Genomic DNA, 27,211 nt, shown 5'->3' with positions numbered 1-27,211 from the left:
GTTGTCCACATTTGGTCCTTGTTCAAGAGAGCAGGGAAGTAACAGAAGCAAAGGCATGTTTCCTTTTGACAATGACAGTGACAAATTAGCATTCACATAACTGAATAACATTTACTGTTTTCCTCTGTTTGAGCAACATATCCCTGAATCTTCCCTGCTCTTTTTTGGTATCCACCCATGTAAACATATTTTTTTTATTTTCTTATTTATTTTGTTTTATTCTTAAACAGCAGCTTGACATTCTTTCCCAACCAAGGGATGCGCTGAGTGAACGGGTCACATGTCCGTGTGAGCGTGAGTCCCTCTGTCTGGGAATACCCCTAAATGCCACGTTAAATCACAGAAGAGAAAAGCAAATAGAAATGTTCAAGCTCTAGGCTGCTGTTTATTTTCAGATAGTCTTCACTCACGCTGTTTAAATACATCTTTCAGATAAAACACTGAATAAAACTAGGGATTAGGCTGCCCCCAGTGACACCCCTTTTAAATCCTCTTGTCAAAGATCCACACACAATGAACCATGGTGTGCTTGAAATTATGACAGACGGTATCTACCTGATACCCCATTAACACTTACTCACCAAAGCTGAAAGGCTTTTAGCAGAAGTCGGTTGTGAGGAAGATGTTATCAGTTTGCTCACCTGTCAGTTATCCTTGCAGTCTTCACAGCCAAAGAGGGAGGGTTACATCATCTACACCACACATCAAGCCTGTTCTGAGCACTTTTTTTTGTCTAGAAACATACCTTTGTACCTATGTTGATCTTAGTAGAAAGCAGTCTTTGTACTCCAGTGCTGATGTCTGAAGTAGTGCTTTGTCTTAATATAACATCTTGACAAATACTTCTTTACAATCCACCTACTGTTGCTGCCTCAGCTCATTACTTATTGATAAACGTTCTGCAATACAGGGCACAAAAGGAATTGACTGGAATGTTTCACATGTTGTCTAAAAAGCAGCATATCTAAATACTGCCATCCTTCAAGTGTTTATTAATCCTATTGGTGTGATTTATTGACCCTCTTAAAAAAACGCAAACAAATACAATGATGAGGGTGGATGGGTTTATCGTTTCATGGTGGCATTACGAGATCTGCTGCTGTTAGAAACAAAATGCACTTTAGTTATAGCTGTTGTCCCTAGTTTCTGTTTTTAGATCATCATTCTGGGTGGAACAGTGCTGAGAAGGCTATGTGGATATCAGCAGCGCTCCAGATAAGCGCGTACTGGGGTGTGAATTGCACATGATATTTAAATGTGATGCGTAGCAATTTTGCTGCACAGCTTGAGCTTGAACGTTGTGGTAGCTAGAGAATACCAGGGCAGCTAACTGTAGCATGCTTGGGAATTGCCAAAAACACATGACCGATAAGTCCGGGTTTTTAATAAAAAAAATAATAATAATCCAGTTCAATCACTTGCAGTGCATGTTTGTGACTGGTAAATAAGCACCTGGATTCTTGATCTTCAGAATTTCTCTGCGCCACCTTACTCTCCCTCAACTGAACCTACTAATTTACCGAATTTAGGGAAGATTCATATGAATGAAGATTCATTCATATTTAATGCATACAATATTCTGTGTTTGGAGATAGTCGGGATGTTTTATATTGCTATAACAAGGCAATCAAAAAGGAATACAATATTATCATCTCTTTATTTGCATTAGTGCAGTATCGGTACAGTGTTTAAATTGGAGAGTAAATTACTCAATGACCTTACTGTGTCTGGAGTGCTGGATATGAGTACATACTGGGAATTATTAATGGAGACTAATGTTATTCATTTTGCATATGACTTAACCCTCCTATTATGTTCAGAATTTAAGTACATGTGTTATGTTTTGGGTCATATTGAACTGATGCAATTTCAAACTAATTTAAGCCTTAAACTGATTAAATGTTTTTATTTGCAAAGGTTTTACTCTTTTATGCTTTTTAGTTTGTTTTATTCCTGCACGCAAATCTACATAGATAAATGCCAAGGGTCACAGTGACCCGAAACATCTTATTTGTATACATGACAAATTTTCTAAAAAAAATAAACATCTCAAAAGTTCTGTTTTCTGTGTATAAGTTCATGACCCCAACTTAGGAAAAGTCATAAAATATTATACAGAAAACCAAAAGAAAAATAGCATTGAAGCTAATTGGAAACTAGAGCGGGTCAAATAGACTCGAAACCTAATAGGAGGGTTAACTTCAGTGTACAGTATACCTCTTTTCATCTGTTATTTTTTCTTTAATGACTCATATTTTTGTTGCAAGCTTAAACCATAAGTTATAACTGTAACTATATTAAGCACTGCAACTAAGATATAAAATTATCAAATGCACTTCATAGCCAGCCTTTCAAGCCAAACATTGTTCTTATAAGAAAAGCCAAGTTTGGCTCAAAATGTTGGCCAATAAATAAACTGCATATTTGAATTTTATATCCCTGCGCAGGCTTTATGCTTAATACTTATTTGAAACTCCATTTTAGTGTAGCTGATCTAAAAAACATAAAAGTACCTAACAGTTAAACAAACTATATCTGCTTTTTATTATGAATCAGTGTAATTTGTACTTAAACAGAATGTAACCTTAAATTGGCCAGTGAAGGGTGAGTGTGTGTTTACAATATAAGACTCCAAAAATTCTGTTTACGCTTGCCTCCCTTTAATTATCTCTTAAAAAAATTTTGCTTACTGAAACATATTCATGAAAGACACAAGCATACATATTTAGGAACATAAAAAGATTTGTAGGATTCATGAATTTGTACAATGGGGGATTCATGGACTCTATGGTGTCCATTCAATTGATCTAAACAGTGACAGGTTTAAAATAAATAAACATCTCTGTTTACATCCGTCAAATGAGACCAAGAATTTGAAAATCAGGTATTTAACATTGCATATCAGTCTCCTTAATGTATTTCTGTTCGTAGAAATGTCGAAAAATGCTAGGAAGCGTCACGTTTTTTATGCTTTAACTAACAAAAATATGTCGATCCACCACTGTTAGTCTGCCAAAAAACCCTTAAAAAATATAAAATGAAGATAAAGGGACATATTTTGGAAGAAAGCCCTTCATAGTTTTAAATGATTTGAAAGAATCATTAAACTAAACAAGTGAACCTATATGCAGGCGTGTGTTGCTTTTCATGAATTCATGAAGTCAGCATATATGAGTAAGATTTGATTTGATTTGAAAAACACTGCACCATACAAAAAAAAATAATGCAGAACATAGAATTAAGAAAGAATTATGCACCACCTGCTAATTCTTATGTTCTAGTTATTCCGCAATGGAATGATGACTGTAATGTACTATCATGGAAATTGTCAGTGTTCCTGGGTTTTTCAGTGTACCTATGGGACTTTGTTTGTGAATCACGCTGTATTGCAAAGCATTGTTCAACATGACTTTGACCATTCTTTTCTCTAAAGCTGTGTTTTGTGAGCTAAGTTTTAGAGGCTGACAATCTGGCCTTTCAGATCGAGCGGGACAGTACAATGTTCAGCACTGAGAGACAGCCTTTAGCTTGAAGGCATGAGGGTCTTGCAATGTCTGTTGTTAAATCCAACTCCTTTTGTTGCAGCATTTTTCAAATTCCCTCACAATCTTTGATATGCACCTTAACCTCAAGCTTGCAAAATACCTCTACTGTCTGACCCCCCATCCCCCCATCCCCCCATCTATTGAATTGAAGTGAATTAAATTGAAATCAAGAGTAGAAGCTTTTGCATGACCTTTACTGAGATGCACATGATTGAACCAAGTATTAAAACTGGCACATTCTCCATTTCTGCACTTTCATCTTTTAATGATTAATGAGCCGACAGCAGTGCAGAAACCAAAATAATATCAAAAGATACTTAAATGAGGTATTTGGCATATAAGGTATACCGAGTATGGAACAGAATACTGCTTCTTGGGTGAAAATAAAAATGCCTTAAGAATTCCTGTGCATTAGTCATGCGACACCTAATACTGTTAGTGCCATGATATAGATTTAATTGTACTTAGAAATAAGCAAATCCACTGTTTATAGACAGACAAAAAAAAAAATAGATAACTGAAAAGTAATGAGATGTGCCAGCAACCGTTATCCAAACATAGGGCTTAAAGAGTATGTAGCGGGGTTCTGACAAATATAGCGTTATAAATCCCCACGTGTTGCTACAACTGTTTAAATAAAGTACCTGTAATTTTTACACTTACAACTTTAAAGTCTGTTTCAAAATGCTTTTCAAAAGATTATTAAAGATAGGACCCTATGCATATGTTTAAACTACAACAATACTGGCATTTTTAGACCCCGGACCCGCCTCCATATGCCGTCTCTGTCAGTCGCATTTGGTAAACGACAAGCCAAGTAAAAACACTTTAAACGGCCAACCACCGGCAGATATTTCTCAGTGATTTTAACTGACTCAGGGTGCTGCTACTGGTTACTAGGGCGACCACCTCTTCCCAGCTTCTGCTAACATTTTATTGGTTGGCCTCTTATTGTGTAACTGTACCTTCACATCACACCGAAAGAAAATTTCCCTGAAGCACGTTGCATTTATGGGGTCCAGTTACTGCTGATAGCAGCAGATAATACTGCGGATATTTATACAGTTCACTAAAATGCTAAGATTTTGCCAAGTAGTAAATTGTTTTTTTTTTTCATGTACTGTACCATGTAGCTGCAAGATTTTATAAAATATGGTTACAGTTATAGTTTCAGTGATTGTTTCCAAAATTACAATTTCAGAATAGGGGACATACACCGATCAGACTTTTATAATGATGTACATGTGATATTGATTGACAGGGTTTTTGAGATTTCATGGGTTGATGCACCTATTTTCAGATTGATTTAAAAAAAAAAAAAGATTATAAAAATGTCACACAGTCCATCTCTTCTGCTGCGGAAGAATGATCCCATGTGTCATTTTCTTCATAATGTAATTGTGTCCACTTCAGGTTATACCCCTCCTGGGAAACAATGGGCTTGAGACAACACAATGAATCCATGGATTGTTTATGTTGTATATAATGACAGGTTTTAGCCCAATAGTCGCACCTTTGATGTGGTGCCATGAGCTGCAGCCACCCACAAACTTTAATCCCCCCCCCCCCCCCCCCACACACACACACCACACACACACACACACACACACACACACAGGAATTTACTCTGGCAAACTTCTTACAAGTTGAGAAAAGCTGAACGTCACACAGCAGTTCAAGTGAAAGTTTTATACACAATAACATTCCATTATTGGCCTGCCGGTTGTCTTTTTTTTTTTGTCTCTCCTCGCCAAGTCTTTTATATTTAATACAAGAGAGGGTTATTTTTGATACTGGAACAGACCTTTTCACTGCTCACATACTTTATAAAGTAGCCACAGATTAAGTAAGTCCATTGTCCTGTCCATTTATTAATGCATTGCAAATGTGTATCTCGTTTGATTATATAAATATATTGAACCACCCATCTGGTGCACTATTTCACACATTTAATTAATTTATCTTCGTGTCTGTCAGTCTGTATGCTGTCTGGCTTTGTAGTCTCACATGATGTGTGTATACATCTGTATTATAACATTATGCTAAACTAGAACCTGGGGTGATGGAACTATCAAATGGCATTGTGATTCTAGTTGCTCTGTGGACGCTGTTAAATGTTTCCATGCGTCTGACTGTCCAAGAGTTGAAAAGGGTAGTCCAGCTGAGGAGTGACTGCAACAGGTTGGACTGAGTGGGAAGCCTGTAGCAGAAAGAATGTGAGGGACAGGAGACAGCAAGAGGAATTAAACACTAGCGGTTCCTGTGGAGTTCCCAGTGCAGGCTGTATTAGAATCAGACATGAGTGTAGTCACACTGTCTCACTGTCTAACCTCTGAGCTGACCTGTAGCACCAGGCTCCTAATAAAAGAAGACCCATGGCAGTGGGACCTACCAATTGCCATCACTTCCAAGCTTCCAACTACCTTCCCCTGTGTCTGTCAGTTAACATGACAGATTTCCTCCAGGTAATATGGTTTCAGCTCTTTCGTTGGAGATACATTTTTAGTGCAAGTTCCTGAATCAAAAATTACTGTTGCATGCTGGTGTGGGAATGGACGTCATAAGTAATGCTGCATGACGTGCTATAGAGTCCACATAAGAGCTAGTCACTGGGTGACTTATATTTCATTTTCTGCCTGGTGTTATTTTGGTAAAGAGAAGGTTAGGGGTTAAAAATGTGTATAAAGTAGAGGTGCAATCGGCACCCGTATTCGATTATTGTATAGACATTTATCAACAATAATCGTAGGATTGATGTTTTATTTTTCAAAATAAACAAACATTACTTATTTTTGTTAACAGCTCTCATTACTAAAAACACTGTTGTGCATAATAGTTCAACAAAAAAGGCATGACTTGCATTCAAATTAGAACACTTCCAATTGTAAAAAAAGAAATATAAAGGATTTACGTTTAATAACTGAAAAGAATGTGCCTATGTCTGCATCAGATTAACATTGTAATAATAAAAATAATACAATATTTTAACAGAAATAATTTCTGAACTATGGTTGTTCAATACTGTTTACATTTTATGTCCAAAAGCAAAGCATTTGAATTAATCTCACAAACCCTGACTAATGTAAGCTAACTATCATCCTAAATTCAACTTCTTTTTATATAATATTGCCATATAATCCAAACACTGCATGCTTTGAAACAAAAGGTAATTAGTAGACTTAATAGATAAAAAAAAAGTATTGTCTTAATTTTTAAATAAAAAAAAAAAAAACGTGAATACTTGGCCTACTTATGATTTGTCTTATCCAACGCATAATGTAGGTTTGAAGAGTATATCCTAGCAACATGCTAATCTACTGTACTAGCACTAGAAGCAAGCACACTCACACTCAAGGTTTTAATGCAAACTGGCAACAGGAGACTTTAAACTGGGTACTAATTTGATGCATCGATTCACCAAAATGTAATCGAAGCTCGGAAAAATGTAACAATTAATTGTTGCACCCCTAGTTAAAAGATTCATTACAAAATGACAATTCACTAAGACAACCCACAATAACCCATAAAAGAAATGTACATCATACCGATGATATTTCTGATTTAGTATAATTCCTTAGTATAATTGTGTGCTAATCTCCAAAAAACCATGCAATAGGGACTCAACCCAGGTACTGTATATTGAAAATAACAGCAACACAGACAGTCCTGCAGTGACTTCTGTGCATTAGGACACCCCTGGCAATTCTATCTGACATCTCGGAATGATTTCCTGGCTGTATGCTTTAAATGATTTAAATACAATGGCTTGTGGTTTCTTCAGCCTACGTTGGATTTTAATCCAGTTTCCAGAGTTACAGTTGCATGCAACCTTATTAATTCCAAGCAAACTTTTATGTGTCGAGTCCCCCCACAAAGGGCTTACAGACAGGATATCAAAGATCCCTGGTTAACATGAAAACAAGTGCAATTCTGTTTTGCTTCAAAGTGTGGTTGTCTGTACCAATCATTTGAAAAAATGAGGACTTGCTGATATTGGATCTATTTATAGTCAGCATTACAATAAGGAGCACATCTTGCCTTGGTTTTGTCACAAAATGCATTATCTAATACTAATCATCTGTGGAGAATGATTGCAGACACTTTGCACTCCTGAAGCAGTGTAGTTCATAGGAGGGTTTTAAACACTACATTATTACTGACATTTTTTTTAAATAGCTTGGTACTTTAGGAAACATAACTCAATGGCCTGTTTACGCTAGTTTGGCATGATAAAGTAAACTATAGCAACAGATAAGGAAGAAATGGCTAATGTGAGGTCTGACAGTGGGAGGCCACCACCAGTAAGTTGACTGTGAGTTGGTGCATAACTTAAATACAGTTGAATTTTTGTTAAGCAGTGTAAAGGTTCCTGGTTTATTTTCATGCTGTATTGCATCCCTAACTTGTGAGGTACTTGAAAAGTCAAGAAACACACAGCCAAGTATTACAGAGCAGTGGCTGTTGTTGAATGTCAGCTGTTGTCTGGAAAGTATTATAAAGTACTCTTATTCTGACACTGCTAAACAGAAAAGATTAAAAAGCTATTAAGTCCCTTTACCTTGTGAAAAGGAAACGACAGCCTAAATATAATAGGCGTGAAAAGTAAACAAAACATTCATTATTTTTAATTGAGCCCATTAGGCTTTGCCTCCTAAACCGCTTTTAATGATGTGATTAGGATGAGATTTATGGATGCCACGGTCTAGTTCTTTAAAACTCAAACTGCCTGCTTTATTGAGAAGTGCCTTGGTTCTTGTTTTTTGAGCCTTACAAGGTCTTGTATACTTTTTGAATCAATACCACAATGTACCTTGTCACCCTAGTGTATATGGACAGGGCTGTTTTATTTATTTATTGTTTTTTTACAGCTGACTACTCATACATTTTCATTAATTGCAATTGAATCTTTTAAGTTTACATTAAAGTGATGGTACAAAAATGTGCTATTTTTTGTTTCATTAAATTGTGCCCCTAGACAAAACTGATGACTGTCTTTCATTGGTATCCTTTAACAACATAAACCATCTTACTGTTTTTTAAATACACCTATATCTGAAGAATTAAATGTTTTTTAACTGTGTGAAAACTGTATCTTAATTTATTATTATTATTATTATTATTATTATTATTATTATTATTATTATTAATAATAATAATAATAATAATAATAATAATAATAATAATAATAAATAATAATAATAATAATAATAATAAGCAAGTTATCCTAGTGGTAACACTTCACAAAATGCGTCAAATGAAAGTGTGGAAATTAATGGGAACTCTTAAGGAAACCCAATTTTTTAGTATTTTTAGTCATTACAAGCTTGATAAAATGAGTCAAACACTAGTAGGCTGCATCTGCCCCATCAACACTACCTTTTCACCAAGGCAAGCAGCACTGGCTTCTGTGCTAACAAGCTATTGCTGCTGTTGGGTGGTTGAACTGATAGAAGTCGTGTATTTACACAGTTGGCAAGGGCCCTTGGCTCAGGGCAGTTGTTGACATTTTGACCTGACACTATCCCCAGGACCCCAAGCCAGCAGGCGACTCAGCGCTGTTTACTTTGTCATAAGCACAGTGCACTGGGTGTGCATTGCGTGATCTTTAATTGCCGTATCATTATGTGAACCTCAGCTATAGGTGATAAAATCTGTTTACTTCATGTAATACCCAGCCTGCAATGAGGCTACCAATACACAACTGTATTGCAATATGGGGCACAATGTTTGCTTGAAAGGTGACTTAACTAACTATTGCAATGCACTGTACTGAAGCCAAGTTTAATTGCAGCAAGCTTGATTATGGGCTGTCAAAAAGTATAAATTCAGACACAGCTGCCTACACTCCTGATGGTTTATATGGTCTTGTTTTAATTAACTATTTGTAGCACCCTGTTTTAGTAAGTAATGTATCTAGTTTAGGTCAGCTGTCATAAGTCAGGGCTGTGTTATCAACAGGTTACCAGATATATTGGGCAAGATTTTCAACAAAGTCTTCAACCTAGTGTCATTGTTTACACGTTTCTAAAATTTGTGGATTTTGTGCAACATCGATAGGATTCTGCAATTCATTCTCTGGGTGTATGATTGCTCTTTTCATAATTCACTTCCAGACAGGAATTACAATACATTCTGAGTAAGAATTTCTATTTGTGACAGTGAGATTGCTTATGACGAAAAGAATATTATAAAGAGATTGGAATCAATCGTTTTGTGTTTGTTTACACAGCTGTGCTATGACAACAGATGGTACAGATATTTGCTTTGATAGCACATCTAGATCAATCAGAAAAAATCTATTTACAGTAGGTGGAAAACATGCATGTATGGCCTTCAATGACTGGATGACTGTTGTTAGCAAGGTCAGTGGTACCTGCACAGAACACCTTCACTGTATTTGCACTGTGCAAGAAGAGACAGTGGTACTGAGCATTTGAGTACTGCTTTGATATTATGTATGTATGCACATACAACATGTTAACTTATGCATATCCAAACAGAACTAGATTTAATTTAACTGTAATGCTGATTGTAGTAGAGAGTAGATGAAAAAGCAAGCTGAAACCACACGTGATATAAAATGACATCTTCAGGTCTGCTTTTGAGAGATAAAGACGCCTTTGGGCAGCCCTGTCTCAGTTCTCTGTTTTTTTTCGTTAATGGATTCCAGTAACTATAGAGGTAATTTAAAGAGGTGCAGTAAATACCTATCAAAGGGACCTCAATGAACATTCCTTCTGGTATCAAGAAAATCCAGCAGTCAGATGAGCTCACATTGTTGCTGTCTGGCTCCTGCATATTCAGCTGTGGGGATATTGGGAGCACAGGTGACTAGCATGAGTTATGTGGATAATTGCTCAGATTTGCAGTTAATCATGTTTAAAGCTCAGTAAGGCTGGCAGGCAGTGTTGCCCCCCCCCCCCCCTCCCCCAGATCATGTCAGGATGGAACTGGGTGTCACCCTACATGCCGGTTGCAGTTAACTCGGTGAGTGGGGATGTGGAGTTTGGCACTAGTTCAGACAAGTGAAAGACTTGACTTGTGAAAACAGGCAGCTCAACCTCTGAGTTAATCAGTAGTAAGTAGTCACCTATTGTATTCAGCAGGCAAGCTCCTGGCTAAAACCGGTTGATTACGTTTTAATTTGATACCATTTTCATTCTAGATCAACAGAGCAACTGAGTGAAAACTGCTTGGCTTGTTTACTAATACTAATTCATTCTTTTATATCATACTGTAAAGTTGACTCTTTGTAAACACCAACCCATCCTTTAACACTTTCTTTTTAATCTATTTTCACACATATTATGGATTGAAAAAGAAGTGAAGATGCTTGCGCGGAAGTCACCACAGTGGTTCTTCAAGGCATCCCTATACTTGAGACCTGAATAAAAAACGTTGAAATTAATTATTACTATCCTGGGGATCCCTGCAACTTGTCCTTTACAAGCGGTTGATTGAAGTATTTGAAACAATTTTCTAAAATTGGAAGATGTATTTTGCTGTAAACTGAGTTCAAAAGAAGTAATGTAGAAAAAAGCTAGCATTTCAGGAAGTCAAGAGCAACTTCACTTTTGTTCTGTGTTTATATTCTGGATAGGCACAAGAGCCACGTGTATTATTCCAAATGAAAAGTGTCACTAGTCTGCATTCCAAAAGGATTTGGATTTTGCATTTTTAAAAGTCAACTTGTACTGCTTTTCACAACAGAGCAAAGACCCTGGAGTATATTTTAAAAGTGTTTACTATAGTTTTTAATCGACTCCCTGTTTTTTGGGGAAAAACATAAGTGATACAATTCAAGGTCTTTTAAGCATTTAAGTTATTTAATTAATGGAGTAAACAATTACATCATATGGTCCTAAAAAGAATAGGGAATACTGATGGCATTTCAAAAAGGAAAGATGATGCAATGTATGATTCTGTACTACATAGCTGGGCATATAGCACATATTCTTGGTCAAATAAGCATAGTTAAAGTGTTGAAAAGATTATTTTATTTTGACTTTTTTGGGGGATTTTAGTGTTTATCTTGGTGGGAATTCATTTTGTAGCTTCATTTTGCACTGCCTTCACACTTCATTAGATGACTCAACAAAAAAAAGGTAACTATTTAGCTAAACTTAGCTAGCAAACGGAAACCCTTCTCTGAGCTCCCATTTCAGTGATAATTAGTTGACTCTTTGCTCTGCCTCTGGGCAGGCTCCCCACTGAAGGAAAAAAAAAAAACACTGGGCTATTTTCTGGCTCCAGAAAGACCTTACGGTATTTTCACCGGGTCAACAGAGCAAATTAGTTAAGCAGACTACTGTTTCCATTCCCAGTTGTCACAAGCAGTCTGCACTATCTCAGGCTCACGAGAAAAAGGTATGCCAAAAAGCGACATTTCCAAACTCTTGATTCAAAATGAAATGTTCAATAATGTTACCAAATCACTTTTTAGAGAAGCCAAACAATATCAAAATGAATTAGCAAGGAGAGAAGACCTTAATTAATATCTGTCTTTTTGGGCTGTTTGGCTTTATTTACTCATATCTCTTCTAGCAATCATGAATGTGAATAAATAGAATTCAATGTGCTCTGGATATATGTGGGTACAGCCTGCGTATCTCCTAAAACAGACAATCTTGTATGTAAAACTGAAGACATTTCTCAAGTTAAACTGTACACTTATCATATTAGACTTCTTGAAAAATATACATTTACAGAGTGTTAAAGACCGATAGTTGTTAAGATTCTTTTTTGGTATATACCACATGTTTATTTTAAATAGCTGTTTCCTCCATTATAAGGTGAATAAATGAGCTTGGAATGAATTCTTTTCAGAAGCAATGAAAAAACATATATATATATATATATATATATATATATATATATATATATATATATATATATATATATAATTTTATTACCTGTGTTATCATTTTAATCAGTTAAAAGCTAACCAAATTGGATAATAGGGAGATGTGAAATTCAAGGCAGTTTATTCAGAGTATGGCTGTGTAACTCAGTGATTAAGTCTACCATGACAAAGATGATCTGTGGAGTCTCCTGTACATAAATTAATCCACTGCCGGGGGAAGCTTGGCATGCATGTTAGATTGTGACTTTAACCCAAAACCCGCCAGGGCCTATTAATTTCAATGGTGCTTGACAAGTTCTAGACGTTGAACAAGGTGTTTGTGTAAATTCTCAATCATGTTGGCCTTGATTTACATTTTGTTTGACATTCAAAAAATCTCAGTCCAAGATTGAGACTCAACATAACTTTTCATGTAAACAATGTTTGGTAATGGATTATTGTGTAATTGCATGGTTCCAATAATAGTAAACACATACATTCACTGTTTTTTTTTTTCCATTTTGAGAATACAAATACAATAATACCACTATAGCACAACTTCAGTATAACCCTTCTAAGTCTGTAATTTTTCCTGATCACCCCGTGACTTCACCCCTTGACTTCAGCGACAGTATATTACAGATTTCTAATCTTCATTTCCAATACCTGTGCTAACATGATACATTAAAAAAGGGTGTGACTGTAAAAAGAAACTACATTTCTATGGCTTCATTTGGTGGGGTTCCTTCGTCGGGAGGCATAGCGTGTTAGAGGGGAGGGTTTAAGCCTTGAGCGTTTGGTAACTCCTGCCATAGTCATTCTTATTCTCTTTTGTTCTTCTTTCATTAATTTGATATATTTTTTACCTCCATTCATGTGGAGAACAGCTTGATTCCATCTAAGCATCTCTCCAACTTTGGTTTCTCCATGAACCACATCCCGACCACAAACCCCTTTGGGGAATGCCTTCCATATTTCCATATATCTCTTTGTTTCTATACAATAGTGGGTTTTTCCTGAAGGAGTTGTGTTTTTCTTGCCAAACATACCCTGAAAATCTCTGTTGAACGTTCTGTTGTTGTGGCGATGTTGCTGTGTAGTAATACCCACTATGGATAGCATTTAAAAGGTCCAACCCTACATTAAGCTTTTGCAAAGTGAATAATGTACTCCCCCCCCCCCCCCCCCCCAACACACACACACACATACATGTGTTAATACATTGCCATCAATTTCAACTAAGAATTTAAATAATTTTCATTGTTTCTTGTTGTAAACACCCTGCAATAAGACTGGCAACTCCTTCATAAGTGCAGGCCAGAAAAATTAGTTTATGTTCTCTACAAGGATCCCTGAATGCTGTTTACTTTTAATGAAAATAGCTTTTCTACCATTCTTTATTGTAACCCGAGTTGAACTAAACAGAAGATTAAGGGAGGTTGCCTGGTTTTACTTAATTACAGAATTCTCTTAAATACACCAAGCTAATGATATATTTAGTGGTTTCTGTGTCTATAAGCACTTACTCTATACATTGGTATCTTCCTCTGTCTATTGTGCTGGGGGAGGCTTCAAACGTTTTGCTACAAACTTTGTTTAGTATATTCCTTAATGTGCCCTTTGGCATAAACGTCAAGTTGGTGTGTTTTGGCTGTGCACAACATTTTATGTTGTGTGTTTCCTCAAGGGTCTAAGTGTGAATAAAGTAAGAATAATTGCAATTTAAATTGTATTAGTTGCAAAGTGAAGTGGCACAGTCATAGCAAGGAACCTAGGATGCTGAAATACAGGGTCCCCCACTGCAAAAGTGTTTGTCAGCTGCCCAAGCATCATGCAAAGTAACAGCTTGGGTTACAAACTGTGCTTCGTACTATTTCAAAGCTTCAGTTATCTAAACAATATTGGGCCAGACGAGGTCTTAGATATAAAAATGAATCAATAAATTTAACTACTCAGTCATAAAATATTTATTAAAAAATCAAGAAACTACTTTGTAGACAAATTCTTTGTATTCCTGCCTTTATCGGCGTAGTGTGAATTGTGTCTTTCTCACGTTCTGTCATAATATTAACAGTGTGTCTTTATTTTTCATTATCTGACAAAAAAGACCCAGGAGTGTTTATTTTAAATTTATATTATATACAGTGTCTTTCTTTTCTGTCAGTGGAAGGGTTTTCTTAAAGCCTGTTTACAGTTCAGCAATTGCATCGTCAGACAGGTCCTATTCTTTAATTTGGCTTCTCCACTTCACCCGGTCCTGCCCTCAGTGGCTAGGTTTGATAAGACCAGTTTTGGACCTTCCTTTGATGTCATCTTCCCAGCATTTTTTCATTCATCCTCTTCTTAGTGTGCCTTCTGTCTGTCCTTCCTAAGTCCTCTCATTAAGACTGCTCCCATAAATCACCAGCTTTGCTGCTTTGTCAATCCACTGTTTTCTTCAGGCTCATTCTCTTTAGGGTGAAATTGGTCAGACTAGCTGTTTTCTGTCCAAGGAATGCTGTGAAAGTTTCAGTAGGTACAGCTTTCAAAAACTATCCATTAGTGTGTGAATAGATCATGCTAACTAGTTTTAGCAGCTGTAAGTTTTATTTTTATTCTCCACCTATTCTACGTAATTTTCTTCCCTGTTTGCCTTTTGTGAAAAAGAACAGGTCACAATATGTATGATATATTTGCTAACACCACTGTTTGATACCTGACTTGTACAGTTAGTAATATAATTTAAGGGCCAGTCTTAATATATGTTTAAAATTTAGATAATGTAGGGGCCATATGGTTAAAAAAATAAATAGAGGAATTAAAAACTTTAAATTGTAGACATAAAAGGCCATTCACAATCCCAGTCCGGTTCTACTAAAGAAAATATTGCTGTTAAAAGCCCAGCACATGCTCAGAAAACTTAATTGGTAAGCCAGTGTTAGAAAGCTGCTCTATCAGTACATTATCAAGACTAAGTGAAGCTGACACCCTGGGATCTTTCAAGAAGCTCCTTGATGAGATTCTGGGATCAATATGCTACTAACAACCAAACAAGCAAGATGGGACGAATGGCCTCCTCTCGTTTGTAAACTTTCTTATGTTCTCTTTCCATTAAGGATAGATTAAAGGCCTTGTTCTTATTTACACACCAATATGGTACATGGCTGAGCTGCTGCACACAATGGCCTCCCATTTCCTTTGTGAATGAGTGGAGGAGAATAGAGACCCCTGACATGGTAAACTGACCCCTCAATGCATCATTTCACCTAGCTGTGTGGGGATAATAGAGAATTGTGTGGCAAAGCCGAGTCTTCTATGGCCTGAGAGTGCAGGCTTTTCTTCCAGGGTCACTGGGGTGTATGTAGGCCCAAAAGAGAAACAGGTGACAGAGGCCTACTCCCTGTTATGCTCTTTTGGATCCGTTTTCACCTCCTGCAGGGTTGTTTGATCTGGGACTCAGGGTGAAGCCTCTCACTCAATGGTATTTATGGGTCACCCATTGTCTGGGCTGCTGATGTGCTTCTCAGGGACAGCTTGCCCTTCATTACTCAAGAAGATGGATTGCAGATTTATTAAGTCTGGGCTTAACTCTACTGACCTTGTAGGACCATATTGATTTATTGATACCAGTGGTCAGAAGAATTGTTCCCAAGTACTCCTCCATACTAGCCTTTGTTTTCAAAACCAGCATTCATTATGTAAAGTTTCTAAATGTACAACTCGTTATACATAGTAGAATCAGTTGAAATAGGGAAATAACTTTTTTATATGTATTTAGGATCTTTTAATTTCGCTTGGATACCTTAATATTCACTGAGATCTGCTGATGATTCAGCGAATAGGGCTTTGTATTATTTGTTATGTCTTCTGAAAAATCAGCATAAATATGTATATATATATATATATATATATATATATATATATATATATATATATATATATATATATATATATATATATATATATACACACACACACACACACACACACACACACACACACACACATACATTTTGGTCTGGTTCCAGCATCTAAATTACAACTCTACTTTTAGAAACAGTAACAAGGGCTCCCGAGTGGCACATCCAGTAAAGGCACTCTGCATGCGCCCTACAGCCTGGACGTCACCTGTTTGAGTCCAGGCTATTCCACTGCCGACCGTGGACGGGAGTTCCCAGGGGCCTGCGCACAATTGGCCGAGCACTGCCCGGGGCAGGGGGGTTGGGGGAGGTTAGGTCGGCCAGGGTGTCCTCAGCTCACCGCACACCAGCGACCCCTATAGTCTGGCTGGGTGCCTGCAGGCTTGCCTGTAAGCTGCCCTGAGCTGCTTTGTCCTCCGACACTGTCGCTCTGAGATGGCTACATGGTGAGTCTGCAGTGTGAAAAGAAGATGTTGGCTGATGGCACACGCTTCGGAGGACAGCGCGTGTTCGTCTTCGCTGCTCCTGAGTCAGCGCAGGGTGGTAGTGGTGAGCTGAGCCTAAAAATAATTGGATATTCTAGATTGGAAGAAAATACAAAAAATAATTGCCGACTGCTAAAAAAAAAAAAAAAAGAAACAGTAACAAAGGTTTTACATTTTAAATGCTGCAGTCTTATTTCATCTCATTACTTACCAGTCAAACATAAATAGATTGTGTTTGACCGATTCTCGAATTGGTAAAACAGATTTGACATTGATCTGATTTCATTGTTCCATTTATTCTAGTATATTAACCTCACAGGACACTCTTGAAAACACAAATTTGCATCTCAAAGGTGAAAACTAGTACAATATTGCAAGACAAATATTTTATAAAGCTTCCCTTTCTTTATGGTTACATTAGAATAAGAAACTGCAAATTTGTCCAAACTGAGTTCCCCTAGTATGAAGGTCTTCATTACCGATAAATACAACAATACTATCAAAAGCAACCTTGTTTTTTATTGTTGTTATTGTTATGTCCTTTAAAGATAAAGACTAATATGCTTTAAAAGCCAAATAACAAGTAATCAACAATATAATTGTATTTTGCTGGTAAGTAGAAGCACAGCTGCTGTAGAGAAGCTAGCAGAAGTCTATGCTGATTCACGCTGGTATGTATGCCTTGATACATATGGGGGTTGAAAGTCGAACTGTTTATATTGCAGGTCACTTCCTGGGCAACAACACAGTGATTGATGTGTTACGGAGAGAGGGATATGAAGTAGAGCATACCCCCGCAGGGCAACCCATTAACAGGTAATATAAACACGTCTCTTACTCTGCTTTCTTTCTGTTTGAGAAAATACACTGGAGCCCCAATAGTTTCATATCTGTTTTGCTAATGACATCATTGGCCAATGATTCTTCTTGCCAATCGTCTGGAATGGTCAACCAAGCCTGCTCAGTTATCCTAGTCTCTGCTGTTTTAAACAGGAAACTGGTTTATTTGTTTTAATAAGTGCAAACATTGTATTTACAAGTGGAGGTCATGCTTAACATAACTTGGGACTACTTGTTCTCCATGCTGACTTGTTTTAAAGATGACTTTCTCAATGTCTTCTTTGGGCAGGCTGCAGAGCTCAGAGTCTTAGTGGACAGGGTCATAGATAATAGAAACCAATTGTATATATCAATGCAGTAATTTTCTACAATAAATGTGGCTTTACGTCCTTATCAACACATTTTGCTTGACTGGAGAGGTACTTCTGTTGAAACCTTTTGATTGTCTAGGAAACTAGATAAGCATCTAATTATCACTCAGTGACCATCATAGTCATTGAATAAGCGTCTACGCATCTCTCAGTGACCATCATAGTAGTTTTTTACTTAATTTACTGCAACTTTGCATGGTGACGGTTGTTACAGGCTGCCTTTTCGACCTCTTGTACCACAGATTAGTTACTTATTACATTTTGCTCTGTAAAATTGGCAGACCATATTTTATCACTTAAACTGGCATAAGGCTTTACACATGCTTTTCAGACAATAACCGGCTTCATCCCAAGGTCTGCATGGTATTTTTTTCTTAATTTTCCAACTGTATTTCAAATGGAATTTTTTTTTTCCAAATAAGCGCAACCATAGTTTGTGTAATTTTACCACAGACCCAAAACAGATGTTAAGTTATGCTCAGATTGTTGTGAAAAATGGATTTCCTGCAAATAATATAACATTTCCCAACACCTTTTTAACACAGTGAAACCTGTCATTCCTTTTAATAATAATTAAAAAAAACCTAAAATAAGAATCAATCAAATTAGTACATCAACTACGGTACTTATTCTTGATTTATTATAAATGCATCCTCTTTATATTTGTTGCCCCAGTAACAGTCGTGGCACTCAAACAGTAATTGCGTTTTATTTTCTTGAAATAGCTGGTGATCCACGAATCACGTAATGCTTATTTTTTAAAACCAAGAAGAAAATAAACAGAGAATGTACCAGGATGCAAACTATGTTATTTGTAAAGTGAGGTCAGTGTTTTAGAGACAGTATGTTGTACAGCACCTCTTTAAACATTGAAGAGTGAGAACAGAGAATGCTTTTTAAAACAGCCAGTATGATGAATGTAAGTGTTTTTCTGGCATTAACATGGCTTTCATAAATATACAATTGTGAGTTTATTGCAGAGCATTGTTTGCATTGCATATGTTTATTTCAATTAAACTACCATTTTTTTGTAAAGTCCTTTTTGAATTGGAATTTCAACAACAGTATATTTTAAATGCTTTTAGTTTTTATTCTCCTTATATATATAATATATATTATATATATATATATATATATATATATATATATATATATATATATATATTTCATAGTAGATAGTGTAGCTACTAAGCTCTATCTTTTTGGTTGATTTTCTTAGGTAGGTCCACTTTAATAAAAGAACTTTTGAAAGGAGCTTTTATTGAAAACTACTGTTTGTCTAAAGTGTTAAAGCTGGTGACAACCTTAAAAAATTTTTGTTACAAAGACAAATGTTTTTACAGCAAAGAATCAAAAGTCTAGTTTCTTGATTTTTGTTCATACCCCTATGTGTCTATAGCAATTCAGTGTTTATGCAGGTAAAAAAAAGAAAAGAAAAAAAAAACAAACCTCCAACGTCACCCTTTCCTTTGCATTCTATCTTTCTGCTATGTAGCTTTTGTCAATCACTCTCTTGTCTGCCTCCGGTTGATAACAATCTGCATCTACCCTCAGCCTAGTATTAAGTTTGGTCACGTCTTCTTGTCTCCAGTATGACCCTTGTTTCCGGTGTGGGTAGATAGAGATTGATAGGGACGCATGGCAATAGCATTGAGACTGAAAGAAGTTGATAGTCTCTCTCCTGGTATCATTAAAATCTTACTGCCGCTAAGGAAACCACATGCAAGTGTGTGTGTGTGTGTGTGTGTGTGTCTGTGTGTGTGTGTGTGTGTGTGTGTGTGTGTGTCTGTGTCTGTGTGTGTGTGTGTGTGTGTGTGTGTGTGTGTGTGTGTGTGTGTGTGTGTGTGTGTCTGTGTCTGTGTGTGTGTGTGTGTGTGTGTGTGTGTGTGTGTGTGTGTGTGTGTGTGTGTGTGTGTGTGTGTGTGTGTGTGTGTGTGTGTGTGTGTGTGTGTGTGTGTGTGTGTGTGTGTGTGTGTGTGTGTGTGTGTGTGTGTGTGTGTGTGTGTGTGTGTGTGTGTGTGTGTGTGTGTGTGTGTGTGTGTGTGTGTGTGTGTGTGTGTGTGTGTGTGTGTGTGTGTGTGTCTGTGTGTGTGTGTGTGTGTGTGTGTGTGTGTGTGTGTGTGTGTGTGTCTGTATCTGTGTGTGTGTCTGTGTCTGTGTGTGTGTTTTATGACCAGGCTGTATAAAAAGCTATATAAATGTAACCCCTGGTTGAAAGAGACACTGGGGGGCTTAAGGATATGCTGTTTCCCAGTAAAAACATATATCAAGATTTGGTCTTTTGGCTGTACAAAACTGCCTACATTTCTACAGCAGTAATTTTACATTCTTGGAATGTTATTGATATTAAAACAACATTCAAAGTGCAATTTGCAGAAAGATAAAAGCTAAGTGTATTGCATTAGAAGAAGCTGCCATACTTATTCAAGAGAACATGTGCGTGGTATTGCTTGCTGCTATTTTATCTGTAATTCAGAGAGAGGACCATTAACCAGGCAATGCTTAAGATACAGAAAAACATATTGGTTGATCCTGGGTAAAAACCAAAGCATAGGGCCATGAAAGTTAAACTTTTGCTATTGCCCTGTTTGGAAACATTCACAGAAGATGCATATAGGTGTACACTTGTATGTTTGATGGCTGTTGAACCAATTGTTTCATGGTAGTTCCTATTTCAACTGATATACTTTTTAATGAAAAAGTCGTTATGGGCAAATACAGAAACAAAACACACATGGAGTAGAAGACTTAAATATGTAGCTGTTCACTCAACCACGGATAACTTTTATATTAAAATATTTCCTAATACATGATACATACAGGTAGCGTATCTTCATCAGTGAAGTATGACATCTATAGTCTTTACTGCATAGGACCTCACAGACTTATCTGTTTGTTTTGCTCAGTGAGAAGAGCCAGAAGTCGCCCTCCTCTCCGCTCTTTACCCCCTACTCCACCGCCCAGGAGCTGGAGCAGGAGCCTCACTTGGAACCGTTCCGTCAAGAGCAGGACCAGGAGGACGAGCTGCTGCCCCACATGCTGCTCCCGGACAGCCTAGACCTGCTCGAGAAGGTGGACCGCAAGTACAAGAAGAAACGCAGGAAGCAAAATAAGAAGAGGCTTCGCCAGTTCAATGACTTGTGGGTCCGGATCGAAGAAAGGTAATCATCAGATAGATGCTTATGTGATATGAAAATGAAGGCAACAGGGTTTAAAATACAATAAGGTAAGTAGGTCTGGTCACTGGCTTCACTAACACAATAAAGCACATGCTGGTAACGCGAGTGATGTACCACCAAATACATGCATTGCACTAGTGTTTCTTTTTCAGTCAAAACTAATCTGATGTTTACTCTTTTACCTGCTTTCCGCTACACATGCACACTCAAAACAAACATCCAGTGTTTGTGTTAGCAAGGCTTGAGCTGTGCAATCTGAGAGGTAATGGTAAAAGGTAAAACAGATATCAAGTCTAACAAGCCAGTTCCTAGGCCTCCCATGGGAGGTTTTGCAAAAACCGTTCTGGTTGAGTTTACCAGGAAAGCTTTTCTAGCCATAAATCTCAGCCATCCCTATGAAAGTGAATAAGATTTTTTGTGATTGTGCCAGTCAGCAGCTGAGTTGTCATCTGTGTCACCTCTACAGTAAATGGTCCTCAAAAGAATAAACCATTTATACTGCTTGAAGAAAACATTTTAACAGAAAATTTTTTTCCATTAAGAAGCAGTTTGCATAACTGCACAGTGTAATGTGTATTTATATTTTACATGGATGTGACCTACAGTGAGTGATTCATGTTAGAATTCAGGTTAAAATAAACACACCTTTTGCACATCAGTCTGTCATGGATATCTACATTTCAGCTTTGCTCTTTTCCACAAATATCCTGTAAGACAGTGGGATATCTCACTGTGCAAATATATTTCACTACCTCCTTCAGGCTCTGTACAGAAACAAACAAGAGTAGGCTGTCTCTAGAATGAGAACCCTACTGATAACAGAAAGCAAATTTAGCTGTACCTTTTTTTATTGTACTGTATATAATGGTGAGAGTAATGAAAGTCTTACTTATGACGGCCTTCAGAAGCCATTGAAAACATATTTAAGCTAATGTTCTGGTTTTATTTATTTATTTATTTTTATACACAAATACACATGGCCCTATTTGGAAGTGAGTACAGATTTCCACCATTTTTAAAATGATAACTATACAGTTAACCATGGGCTTGATGCAAAGTGGGAGCATTTCTATATCTTCATGTTCAGGTGTGTACTACAAGTGAATACAAACGCATGCACACACAAAAGGTACAACAATCCTAGAAGAGAAGAAGATGTACAGCCATGTACAGCCAAGACACATTTTCCTTTCCAGCAAATATACAGTACCTTTCACCTTTTTTTATTTTTATTTTTTTATTTGGTGCTGCATGCTGTGTTCTTTGGGGTCCATTACAGGCTATCTGCTTGATTTGGCTCTAGTACAGCAGGGCCTCCTGATGCAGGTTAAAAGAAAGAAACAAAGAAAAACATGCCTGCTGTTTTGGAAAATGATATCACCAGGCCTAAAAAGAATTACTACTTTGAATTTAACCTTAAAAATCTATCCAAATAACAAAACCAAGACCAATCAGGTATGAATACATATCATTAATGAAAAACATATGCCAGTGCTAAAAGTGACTCATAAATAAAGCCACAGATTCTGAAATGAGAATTTCAATTTCATGCTGCTTAAATGCTCAAGTTAAATTTCAAGTTTGGGTCAGCCTACCTAACTGCCTACCTAGTTGTCCTTAAAAAGCTGGCCTCCACATCAAATTCCTTGAACCACACGTAGTGCCATTTCCATTGGACATTAATGTCTCCTTATCTGAAACGAGCATTTCTACACCTTTGTCATCGACCAGTCACAACCAAACCTGTCAGTTTGTTATGAATGGCTCTGTTCCAATCATAACTGTATGGACATGAAAAGCAAAGTTGACATTATTTAATGTGAATTCTCAGCAGGTTTGACTCACTGACTAAAGACTATACTCCTGTATTCGCTCCCAACTCTTTCCCAGGTCTCTGCACCACTGGCTGCTGGCTGCTCTCCAGCACCCATCTCCTGCTACACTGCTGCAGGTCTCAGTAAAACTAATTTAATTGGTCATGGATCCCTTAAAGGTATCCTTGTGCTGGAGGCACAGACTGGCTTCTAGATTTCTTCTTTTTAAACAAAAAATATATATTCCCCTGTTTTTTCAGACAACAGTAGTGGTTTAGAAGAAGAATCAGGTTTCACAGACCCGACCTACCCTGTAACATCCAAAATGCTGCATTGTTTACATCTTTATAAGAATGCTTATGTCTGGTGATTTTGGCAGATGCAGTATGATTAAAACTGATGATTTCCAGGAACTTTAAGAAAGAGTAGTCTGAGTCACTGACAACATTTTGCAAATATATTAAGATAAAATAATTTAGCAGAATATATTTCATTGGCCTCAGAAACGCACATTTGTGATAGTAATTGCAGTAGCAGTAATAGTCTGTGGATAAGCAGTGGTTTAATTCAACTGAGCTAGTTTTGACAGAACGCCTGTGAGATGTATATCATTGTATCGCCGCCTTCAAATATTTCAAAATGTTAATACTACTATTGCATTTTTCTGACAAAAACTGTATATGCAAGACCCCACATGAAGTGCAAGATGAGGCCTTGTTCATAAAACTTTAATGGGGTATTAACCAAGCCCATGATCGGCTCTCAGTAGCACAACAGCATTAAGTCTTATTCTATTATTGTATCACATTCATTCGGATTAAACTAATTTACCAAACTCTAAATTCATGTCATGTGAACACGTCTTTAAACCTCACCTGACCCTAAATAGAGTGTGAGGATTCTGCTGCAGAGTAAGTGAATTTATGGTGTGGTGGCTTTTTCTGAGGCTATAAAACTAGATTAATTAAACCTTTGTCACTCTACCTCTAATTTATAGTTAACTGTTTTTTTAATTTTTTTATTCATTGGGTGTTTGAAACTTTCTCAACTGTTTGAGCATTTTTTAAAACACATGAACAGTCCCCATTTTCACAAATCATTTTTGCGATGCCCAAGTTTTCCTCCTTGTCAAATTACTTGTGTAGACTTGGCCACAACCCAGTTCTGTTGTTATGCACTTATATGAACTCAGATGTTTATTAGTCTTTGCTTTCTTGTCTTTCAGCACCACAGTTGCACCACCCCGTCCGCTGGTACGCATCATAAATGGATATATAACAGTGGAGCCCTTTGTCCACGGGCATGGAAGATCCGAACACATCAGGACGTATGTGGACTCCGCCTCACTACCTTCAACGTCTCTGCTTCTTTTTATATTGACTTCGGTGGCTCAGATATTGACGTTGCATCTGTACTAAACTGTAAGTTATGCTGTGAATGCTCAGGCCCACCGTGTACAAAGCTGCCTCTTATAAAATGGATGGAAAGACTTTTGACACAAGACCATCGGAACATGACTGAACTGCGCAAGTGGCAAAGAAAACAAATACTTTACCTGATTAAATTAAATTGTTATCAGCAGGTTAGACTAATTAAGGAAAATTATTCCTTTAGCCATTATTTTATTCTTCTCTTCAAGAAGAATTTCTATATCCCGTAATGCTATGGGAGTTGTATATTGCTTCTGTAACATAGGTGTAATTTAGAATTATCAAAAAAAAAAAAAAAAAGATAAATTTGTTTTTTGTTTTTGTAAAAAAACATTATATTTTTCTGGATATTACAGGCACTAAACACCACTAAATTTGAGTATCATACAACTGATAACCATATATTTTATAATATTCTAAATACTAAAAGAAACTTAGGAAAGTCGATGACAAGCGTTTCAAAGTTTTTCTGAATGTCTTCAATTTTGACTCAGTCATTTATTAAGTTTCTTTTACTATTTCTAAATGTAGAACTGTTGAGCGTTTAATAGTTATGGAAGATATTTTATCATTTGTAATACCTTGTGAGTGTTAAAAGTATCTTAACATGAATTGTCTCACAGCAAAAATGTATTTTTTTTTTTTGCTGAAATGTTTTGAATTGGAGGTTATTCAGCTAATTTATTAAAGTATATAGTACTAGGTAACATTAAATGTTTTTGACAGCTGATTGTGATGTGTAAGATTCTTCATCGCTGTCCTACAGGGAGATATGCTTTATGTAGCGTGTCTGCAATCTCAGTGATAAGTGACTCCTGTATATTTATATTTGAGATGAACTACAGCAAGATGTAAAGGAACTCAGAACTCACAGGCTCCAGCATGACAGAAATGTAATATTCAACCACACTGTAATAAATTAAACCACAAATATCCACCCAAATATCAACTGCGAAAAAAGTCTTACTGAACCAATGCATGGAAATCATGTGATAAGTTTCACATTAACCACTTCACAGGCATTATGTGCATATTGCTATATTGTAACTGTCCTAGTTCTAATAGGGCAGGGCTGTCCAACAGATGGCTCTTGAGTCATATATAGCTCATCGTGGTCCACAATATAACTCCTTTGCAGTATAGCTCTGACAGTATATTTGAAAATAAATTCAAATAATAACAGCACGACCCAGTAAGTGGTAAGGTTTTATCAGAAAGCATATTTCGTGGAGGAGTAGTTTAAATCTTTTTTTTTTTTTTTAATCCAACAAATGATTTTGAATTTGTATTACTAAGTCCATACTCTGTTTTCAAATATATAAATATGTAATCTATATGGGAATTGACCCCAAACAGCCTCTGTACAGTAGCCTGTGTGATTGACACACAGAGCGGCCAATAGAAATACACTGTTTCCATGATTCACCCTGGGTAAGGGCATCTGCTAAGAAATACGTAATAATAATAATAATAATAATAATAATAATAATAATAATAATAATAATAATAATAATACAGCCTCAGTGATCAAAATTTACCAAATATACCCATTATTATCCTCAGAAGCAAAGACAAAACAAATTTTAAAAAATAGCATATTGTAGTCATAGTGTGTGTTTTTAAAACAGTTGCATTTGGACATTTAAAAAAAAAAAAAACAGTTGTTGTGAGTTGTGCTTGAATTATTGTATATGAATTGTATGAAAATACTTTTTGTGCAAAACATATCAAGAACAAAACACTTGCTGCTTTCTTTAACCTAAATGTTAATTATTTTTAAACTGTTAGTGCTTTAGTTTCACTTCTTTACAATCAAACTAACCCTGGACTGTTTATTAAATTTACGCCCCTAGACTACTTCAATTTAATTATCCATTTATTAAAATCAAACTGAAACTGAGCTCACTGGCACCCACTGGTGGTAAACCCATTGTGATTTGCCATGACTGTGTTCCAAGAACCTCTTTCCAAATAAACATTGCACACTTACCTTAAGGAAAGTTATCAAGAGGTATTTAATGTATTTGTCCAATGGAGTTTATTAAAGTTGGGGGAAAGACATCAATTACAACATCAACAAATGCTGGTCCAGTTGGCCAACATAACTACACAACAAAGTTTAGGTTAACACAACACAAATATAGCGTTTTATAACACAACTTGGAAAAACAACAGGGTCTGATTGGTTAAACGGCATCACATGACCGTGCATATATATATATATACACACACACACACACACACACACACACACACACACACACACACACACACACACACTACCGGTCCAAAGTTTTAGAACACCTCCATTTTTCCAGTTTTTATTGAAATTTACAATGTAATGCAAGTTGAAACTGAGACTTGCTTACTTCGACCAGTGTTAAGCTGTGCTTGAAGCTATTGTCCTGTGAGCCGTCTATCTCGCAAGCTGTTGACTCTCAGAAACTTGTCTTCTGATTCTGTTGTGGCTTTGGGTCTGCCAGACCTCTTCCTGTCGGAGTTTCCTCCAGTTTCCAAGTGCCTTTTGATGGTGTAGGAAACTGTACTCACTGACACCTTGGCTTTCTTTGCAATTTCTCTAAAGTAAAGACCTACACTTTTAAGGATATCATGGTCTGTCTGTCTTCCTTTGTTAATTGCCTTTTTCTCTCCATTATGATAGCAATATACTACTTCCTGCAGTACAATACTGTCCAAATAATGCTTAAGAGGGTGTAGTAACACAGTCTGTTCCAACACTGCTTTTATACAGACAGATGGTTTGTAAGTAATCAACAAAAGTTGGGACACCTGTAGGAATTGTTAG

The 27,211-nt window shown here is 36.7% G+C and overlaps 1 protein-coding gene across 1 annotated transcript in view; it reads left to right on the top strand.

Moving 5' to 3' along the window:
• LOC121303635 (metalloprotease TIKI1-like) overlaps window positions 1–25,133 on the top strand; it is a 70,211-nt gene extending 45,078 nt beyond the window's left edge. Inside the window, exons 5-7 of the mRNA XM_041234441.1 lie at window positions 17,497–17,587; window positions 20,889–21,143; window positions 24,201–25,133. Of these exons, the coding sequence (XP_041090375.1) occupies window positions 17,497–17,587; window positions 20,889–21,143; window positions 24,201–24,393 (539 nt within the window). The 3' untranslated portion in view covers window positions 24,394–25,133. The remainder of the gene's footprint in view (window positions 1–17,496; window positions 17,588–20,888; window positions 21,144–24,200) is intronic.
• Window positions 25,134–27,211: the final 2,078 nt, after the last annotated feature.

Source organism: Polyodon spathula, chromosome 2 (assembly GCF_017654505.1).
Source record: "Polyodon spathula isolate WHYD16114869_AA chromosome 2, ASM1765450v1, whole genome shotgun sequence".
Lineage (NCBI taxonomy): Eukaryota > Metazoa > Chordata > Actinopteri > Acipenseriformes > Polyodontidae > Polyodon > Polyodon spathula.
The sequence above is the reverse complement of the archived record's forward strand: the minus strand, read 5'-3'. Positions and strand labels throughout refer to the sequence as shown.